Source organism: Coregonus lavaretus (assembly GCF_964263955.1).
Source record: "Coregonus lavaretus genome assembly, chromosome: 12".
Taxonomy (NCBI): Eukaryota; Metazoa; Chordata; class Actinopteri; order Salmoniformes; family Salmonidae; genus Coregonus; species Coregonus lavaretus.
In genome coordinates, this window is record NC_139999.1 from 48033334 (window position 1) to 48042134 (window position 8801).

Here is an 8801-nt window from a genome sequence, read left to right on the forward strand (position 1 = left end):
ATAGCCTATTTATCCCAAAACAAAAGTGGAATTTACAGTTAATGATGGCTATTACAGGTAGGGTAGGCCTATATAATACACCTAGCAACAGTAGAAATAATGGATAGGCTACCTCAAACATCACTCCTAAATCATGTCACTTTGAATGGTGTAATTACACAAGAACAAGAATTTACGCTCAGGAGTTGAGACAGCTTCAGAGCTAAATCACCACGTTCTCCTACTAAACGCTGTAGGGATGCCTATAGCCTACGTTTCTTCCGAGGAATCCTTTTCAGCAAGGGGCTCTCTGAAAATAACTAGTGGGAAGCGTTGACCTTTTCTTCTGAGTACCCTACTATTACACCAGCTAGTGCCCCATTTAAATCGTTGGAAATGGCGTGCGATCGGCTGAGAAAGCTAATTTTTCATGCTGAATAGCCTAATGTCCCAAGGCTAGGGCGGGCAAGGAGGAGGCGGGTTGCGCTCTTGATGCGGGTTAAAGATTTTCAATAGTCTCCCTAAAGTCGAGCGCTTTGATCATGCCGCTGCTGGCGCCTAAAAACAACATAACTTGTCTGACTATTAGAGGGACTGACACATCTTGACAGATTGTTTATACTTAGCAATTAGCGACGCAGACGCTTTCCAGAGAGCTAAATAGACTGCATGAAATAGGAATAGTAACTATTTTTCGTGATTTTCGTACACAATTGAGATTGCATTAACCGAGCATCATTTTAGTTAAGAGAAAATAAAGCGACAGTATAGCCTACTCTATAGTTATAGGCTTAGTTATAACTGCATTACTATGCGTCAATGAGGAAAACACGGTCATTAATCAATCAATTTTAGATAAATAATGTAGATCAAACATAAAAGTAACTGAGGAAGCGTTGGCCCTATCTCGCTATATAAAAAACCTGATACATATACTGTATATCCTATTAGAATAGAGATTTTCAAGTATTCCCAGAGTAGACAGGTTGGCTCAATGACAATCGTAGGTTAAATCGAACATAGGCTCCACGGTTGCCTCCATGACTCCATATAATTTTAGACTTTAATGGATGTAGTCAAAGGGAAAGATCCCAGTGATCCCTCCCCCAAGCCCGATAATTACCCCTAAATGACTGCGAAGGCCTGTGTGTTTCAATATGATTAGAGCCCTGCAGCCATCAATAAAAATTGCTCTGCAAGAGGCCGATCACATAAAGGAAGACAGTAAACGTTAGGCAACATTCGAGAGTTTCAACTTAACTGTTGAATGTAATAGCAAAATAAAGTCGTAAGACATATGATAAGTAGTATAATAGTATAAATACCTATAGTAGCCTATATAATGCTTTGATATTAATTTCAATATAACATGACACTTATCACGTCCTCTGATAAACCTATTTTTGTGACAGCACAAGCAGCAATTACCACAGTTACTGATAGGCTACTACAAGGGTGCCACCACCACCGCCCTTCTAATAACAATAACACCAATAAGATTATTAATAATAATGTAATATTTTCTATATAAATTATTATATTGAAAGCAATACGTTTTAATTTATGTTGCTAATTGAATGGCTACCATGCCCAATTAAGTATTTGCACAAGGTTTGTTTATTTTAAGTTGTAAAATGTAGCCTAACTTTGTTTACTTCCCCGTCAGTCAAACAGCCAAGCTTCACATCACATCAGTTGTAGCTGAGACTCCTGCTCGACTGGAATCTCTATGTCCCACCCACCTCACTTTTGATTGGAGGGTGGCGTCCCCACCCCTGCCTTATAGCACTGCTCACCAGTGTGTTCAGATAAACATGAGGATGCCATCAGCATAGGAGCACCCCAGCAATTTCTGTCACTCAACTTTTCGATACTTCGAGTGTTTACCTCCAAGTGAAGGCCAAACCTGTATGGCCCCAACTATTGCCATGTCAGCTTTATCCATTGGCTTGAAAACTGAAGACATTCCTTCGCGTTCGGTTCTCGTTGGAAAAGGCGAGATGCAGACCAATTTGATCGTGGTGGCGGAGGAGACAGCGATCAAGCCCAAAGTTGCGATTCTTCCCTTCAGCGTCGAGGCTCTGATGGCCGATAGGAAACCGAACAGAGACTTGACATCTCCAGAAAGATCATCCATGGCGGGGACGTCCCAGGCGCTAGGCTCAAGGGTGGGCTCGCTTTCGAGTCTGGATAACTCGGTCCCCTCCTTGGCCATCGGGTCGTCGTTCTCAGTAGGCGACATTATGAACATGCAAGAGGACGCATTGGTTAAACCCGAGAGTCCAGAAAGTCAAGACCGAAATTCTTGGATACAGAGCCCTCGCTTTTCGCCTACTCCACGTAAGTTTTTATTTTTATTTTTTATTCTTCCATAATGCGTGCGTAAAACCAGCTGCAGTAGGTTAGGCCTTTATTATAGAGTTATAATTGGGTGAAAAGTTTAGTATGATGTAAAGCAACGTATTGATTGTGGGAATTTTAGTTTGGCATATATATTTGCAGTTTAAGCACCTAGTTGGGTATTTTATCACATAGTTGGGTATTTTCTAACGTCTCCGTTTTTACGAATTCATTGGCCTAACCTATATTAAAATCATGCTGCAGTTCCATTAAGTGTTTTGGATATAAACTATTTAAAAGTTTATGGGTTTATTATGAATTCTTCACATCAAAACAACTTTAACTCGTCCATGTCTGTCACTCTGAAAGTATGATTTTTGACGATGTTTTCTCTCGTGGTTATTGCAGGAAGACTAAGTCCCCCCGCCTGTCCACTGAGAAAGCACAAGACCAACAGAAAGCCCCGGACCCCTTTCACCACGTCCCAGCTCCTGGCTCTGGAGAGGAAGTTTCGCCAGAAGCAGTACCTCTCCATCGCCGAGCGCGCAGAGTTCTCCAGCTCGCTCAACCTGACGGAGACCCAGGTGAAAATATGGTTTCAGAACAGACGAGCCAAAGCCAAGAGGCTCCAGGAGGCAGAACTGGAAAAACTGAAAATGGCAGCCAAGCCAATGCTGCCTCCGGCGTTCGGAATTTCCTTTCCGCTCGGTGCGCACGTCCCCTCGTCGTATGGAGGGTCGCACCACTTCCAGAGGCACTCCCTGCCGATGTCTCCCATGGGACTGTACGCTGCTCATGTCGGATACAGCATGTATCACCTCGCCTGACGTGAAGGAAGGACATTTTCTGTGCCATGTTGACTATGAAGGGCTTCAACATAGACCCACATCGCCAAAAGACTACCTGGTGTTGCATATCACGACTGGATAGTCATAAGTAAGGACTGCCTTGTAAAAGTGCTGTCTTCCTCGGTATGTCAAGTATTGACATCTACCTTGCCATTAGTTTGATGCCACGGTTGATTATTGGGTCACTAAAGCTAAGCTAAGCTCTACCCGAGTCCACTAAAAACTTAAAACATGCGAAAGTTTTACTCATGGGGTTTTGCACCAACACACATAAGACCCAAAAGGTAGGTTGGGCTCTCATCACTTATGTGGACTGCTGTCACTCTGCAGACTAAAGATAACTAAGATGCTATATTTTTCAGTTGCATTCATGTCAATGCGTAAAATAGTGGGTTACTGAATCCAATGTCAATTAATGCTCTTTGTTAAATTCGGAGAACCACAGCATTTTTTCTATTATAGCAACACTGTCTGTTGTTTGAATGATTCCCTTCGGAAGGGATTTGTGTACTGTAAAATACTGTATATTTGAAAAATACCCTCATTTATATTGAATATATTTGTGACATAAATTAACAATAAATGGTTTAATCTTTTTCATTAAGCAGTTGTTCGTGTTGATTGGCAGTACACATGACTAGATTCAGTGCTTGGCTTGGGATGAGAGGTGCAGGAGCTGTCTTTTTTAAACTCGGTCCATTAGACTATGTTCACAGAAATCCCCAAATGACATCATGCAATAGAGACCTCTGATTATTCACTGTTAAGGGTTCATACACATTTTGACAGATGGAATTTCATGACTTTCCATGACTTTCCATGACTTTGAACCACATTTCCATTGGTGGCGTCTCTATGTAGCCAGCCTGGATGTAGGCCTAATTTAAACTCAAACGTGCCAGCAGTTATTGAGTAGGGCCTATTTATTAAATATTAGCAAAATGCAGTGATGATTTCACTGCATTTTAAGTTTTAATTTGCTGTTGACATTACGTTTTGTTACACTTTGTTGATTTTAGGCCAAGTTTAGTATCCATAATGATGTGGTGTCCTCGTCAGAAAATATCGAGTTCAATGTTCAATGAGTGGTTGGCTACTTGAATAATATTTCGAATGGGAAAATGACTAATATGCTGGTAAAATGTGGGAATAGTAGTCTATATTTCAGACCAATCTACTCTAAAATGTATTTCATTTTTCTATACTTAATCAACAAAACGTAGCCCTATCGGTTTCTTCAAAAAGTGTGGTACTTTATCTGAACCCTATGGTTTATTATACAAAAAAACAATCTAAGCAGGACTTTAGCCTGATATTTCCGGTTGGCCTATCACTGTGAAAAAGTAGCCTAATTAAAAAATAAGCCTTTCGAATTTAAAAGGCAGAAACCTTGAAAATAAACGCACACACAGGCTTCGACAGAATACGCAAATTGCATGCACGCTTTGTCTGTGTGACCATAGCGGTAGCCAGTTTAAAATATATTTCACCCACATTTTTTTAGGCATAATTGTGAAAGAGCAGCCGTTTCTTGAACATTGCAGTCAGTGTACGTGTAACAGCTATGAATTAGACCTGTCAAATGTCATTTCGCTGAGCAAAACGCGGAATATATTTCTACAGCTGTTGCCCATTGCTTTCAAACAACTCACCCAGATTTTGTTGGCGCCAGAAGAGATCAGTGGGGACCAACATCTACAACCATCAGTTGTGCAGACTTCAAAACACTCCGGCAAATTAGAGATTGAGTCTATAGGGCTAAATTGCCTGTAGGCCTAAACGATTATCGACTATAATTAGCCAGGTGACACCTACGTTGTGGAGGAGCCACTTCTACGGTGTTAGCAGACGTGTGTCATTCGACACATAAATACAGGTTACTTGACATTCTTCAATTGGGCACAGAGAGAAAATATTTTTGAAACCTAATAAAGTCCATGTCAATTGCTGCAATGAGGAAGACTTGTAGCAAAATAGGAAACTATTATGGGCGAAGTACTGGCCGCTCCCAAATTGAGGCTGCTTTTAACTGGTCATGCCATCCAGACAGGGGTTAAATTAGAGTAAAATAATTGCTATAACGAGCTAAGGCAATCTTCCGCAGATAAACCCCGGCTCCAGCGAGGCTATAGCTGCAGGCAAGGCAGAACTTTTATCATTTCTAAAATGTCAATGAGGGACTGGCGACGTGCAACAGTTTTCTTCCCTCCTTGAGTTTCCTTTCCTTCAGCATTCACACGAATTTATTGGGCGCGTTTGAGTAGTAAGGTTAAAGCAACCGACTGTAGACGAAAGTCAATGAGTGAAGTCGTGGTGGCCCATTTGCAACAGCCCAAAGTCTGACAGGAATGTGGTTTTCCAACAGCAAGGCTTAGATCAACATGGCAGTGTTGCTATTGTTTATACAAGTTTGTCTTCATAATGTTGACATAAACATGTCTCCAACCACCATATCACACCCCCACAAACTGAAATCATGTGTGTAGATTGCACAATTAATTAGTGATTGAGAGCCTCAAATATCACATTCATTTGTATATCCACTGAATACATGAAGCAAGGCAAAGTTGGTTCCTATTTCAGTCATCTCTTTGGTCACTTTTGCATGGGTCAAACAAAAACACTAATGATTGGTTAGAATTTCCCACAATCCAGGCGATGGCTGCAGGATAAAGTTGGTGAAGAGCAACTGCAGACACTTGCAGTCGACTGTAGTCACAACTTCATGATATTTAATCCCATGATTTTTGTAAAATTCATGCAGTTTACATGTAGGTGCAAGTCGGACAATTTGTATCCCCTTAATGCAACACACTTTGAAAGGATCACCAACTTGACAAAAGTGAACCACTTGAACACGCCCAATGTAAACAAGGCCAATTTTCTGTGGGCGAAAAAAAATATTATTTCGCCAGATAAACAACAATAGATTTATAGGCTACAGCTTTTATGTTATGGTGAAGTTGAATTGCACCGAGATTCGCTGGAAGATAATTGGTTATATGCCTGCACAGCACTGCCCTACCATAGGCTGTCAAAAGACAGTTTTCTGCGTTGTGCAGGCTTGTAAAGTGCCTTGTGGCGAGTCCCTCGCAGCTCAATTTCACCCAGGAGGCATCAATTAATAAATAAGTAATGACAATAAGTTGAGAAATCACATGGATGAACGCTCTGTCTGAAAGGGAAAAACTTCACACAAAAGAGCCAAAGGGGATCTGTCGGTTCTTTCAAGAAGATTGTCTTTCTTTCCTTTTCCCCTCTATCTTGCCTGAAGCCAAAAATAAAACCCAAACTCACTGGTTTATGTCTTCCAAAGGATCACAGCGGGTAGGCCTACAGCGAGGAGAGAAACACCATTTCGTTATGTGTCCCTCATAGGCGTCCGACCCTACTGTCAAGGGAGAAGGATGGCAATTATTTTAGTGCCTGTCTGGGATTGTGGTAAAATAAACTCATAAATGAATAAGCAGGCCTACATTGAATATGAAGTTATACAACACAGTTATACAATAGTATCGAGGCAGAAACAGACCTGAATTTATTTAAAACGGATCATAATTAGACTATTATCTTATCTTCAAAAGGAGGAATAGTGTGGGCTATTGTTGATTATGCTTATTTTCTATTCAACTATTAAGCGGATCACTACACGGTGGTGGGTAATCAGAATATTATATTGATTTTTTCTCTCTCACGATGTCACGTTTTTTGCTGTCTAATGTGTTTTAGAATTTACGCAGTTTGATAGCCTATGGACATTGCGGTCCAGGTCATTTCAATAACGCATATAGGCAAATGCATACAGGCAATAGGTAAATGAACACCCTCATAAAAAACAACAACGTAAAACCATTTGATTACCAGCATTAGTCCTATAATGAGATATTTCCTTTATCAAAATATGAGCTACGTTCTATTATACCATCATTCAAGCGACTGACTACACTTTACTTGAGTGGCAGCGCAAGCAGGCCTATTATCCTCATACAGGCAATGTTTAACGTTTGTCTGGCGGCAGTTAGCCTATAGCAATAGCGGTTAAGAACGTTGGACCAGTAACCGAAAGGTAGCTTGTTCGAATCCTCGAGCCGACAGGTGAAAAATCTGTCGATGTGCCCTTGAGCAAAGCACTTAACCCTGATTGCTCCTGTTAGTCGCTCTGCATAAGAGCGTCTGCTAAATGACTGAAATGTAGCCCAAATGTCTGTGTCTGGAAAAATATATTTGAGAAAATGATTGTTAAATTCAGTTTACCTGTTGGCTCAAAGTTTAGTATTCAAGTAGTCTAGCACAATACAAAAATACTGTTGCATGACAATGGGCTATGACATGGTCCATCCCATCCAAATGGATTATTGCGGCATTGTATCAATAAACCATCACAAATAGCCACCAAAACTACAATTTACCTGATTCAAACCTATAACGCAATCAAAATTGCTCACATAAATTATGCTCTCACATAACGGCCTATGTGTCCACCACACATTCAAATGACCCTTATTGTAGGCTAGAATAATACAGTTATTATATCTAGGCCTATTCATATTATCATCAATGTCACTGTCCTTATTTTTGTAATATATAGTTAGTTATTAGATATACTGTATATAGGCTATAGCAAATTGCCACTAACGGAACAAACTAACGCTTCGTTTGAATTAGTTTATAACTGGGTCACACAACATTTTACAAGTTGCATTAATGCCATGACTTTATTTTTCTTATGGATGTAGCCTACAACACAATATAAGTCACAGAACCAGAATTTGGACAGTGTGATTGAATCAGTATTTTATGTAGTTTATGCAGTCACGCATAATTCTATTCTGAGTCCACATATTGTAGAGGTTAATAACCTATACAAGTTTAAAGGTCACATGCAAGATACAGCAGGTGTAAACCAGTACAGTGAAATGCTTAACTTGTGAGCTCTTTCCCAACAATGCACAATAAAGGTACTAATAGAGATAAGAAGAAAAAAAACACGTGAAATGCGAGAAAACATTTTTTTTAACCAAGATAATGCAGTTACAGTGCCTTCAGAAAGTATTCATACCCCTTGACTTTTACCACATTTTGTTGTGTTACAGCTTGAATTTAACATGTATTAAATCAATTTTTTCTCTCTCTCACCCACCTGTGAAAACATGTTTTATCATGTATCAAATAAATATTTTCTCTCTTTTTCCTCCGCCAGTGAAAACATGTTTTTAGAAATTTTTGCAAATGTATTGAAAATGAAGTACAGAAATATCTCATTTACATAAGTATTCACAACCCTGAGTTAATACTTTGTAGACTCACCTTTGGCAGCGATTACAGCTGTGACTCTTTCTGGGTAAGTCTCTAAGAGCTTTCCACACCTGGATTGTGCAACGTTTGCCCAATATTATTTTCAAAATTCTTCAAGCTCTGTCAAATTGGTTGCTGATCATTGCTAGACAACCATTTTCAGGTCTTGACATAGATTTTTAAGTAGAATTAAGTCAAAACTGTAACTCGGCCACTCAGGAACATATAATGTCTTCTTGGCAAGTAACTCCAGCGTAGATTTGGCCTTGTGTTTTAAGTTATTGTCCTGCTGAAAGGTGAATTAATCTCCCAGTGTCTGGTGGAAAGCAGACTGAACCA

At 40.0% G+C, this 8801-nt stretch overlaps 1 protein-coding gene across 1 annotated transcript; it reads left to right on the forward strand.

The window, feature by feature from the left end:
* Positions 1-1832: 1832 nt before the first annotated feature.
* On the forward strand, positions 1833-3769 carry msx1a (muscle segment homeobox 1a). Its single transcript, XM_084172848.1, has 2 exons — positions 1833-2319; positions 2728-3769. Exons 1-2 carry the CDS (start codon positions 1890-1892, stop codon positions 3144-3146), a joined length of 849 nt encoding a protein of 282 aa, XP_084028974.1. The 5' UTR covers positions 1833-1889; the 3' UTR covers positions 3147-3769.
* Positions 3770-8801: the final 5032 nt, after the last annotated feature.

Excerpts from the sequence above, each read along its gene's own strand:
- msx1a (XM_084172848.1), top strand. The coding sequence starts at position 1,890 with ATGGCCCCAACTATTGCCATGTCAGCTTTATCCATTGGCTTGAAAACT. Across the intron at positions 2,320-2,727 it reads TCGCTTTTCGCCTACTCCAC|GAAGACTAAGTCCCCCCGCC; the intron begins GTAAGTTTTTAT and ends TGGTTATTGCAG.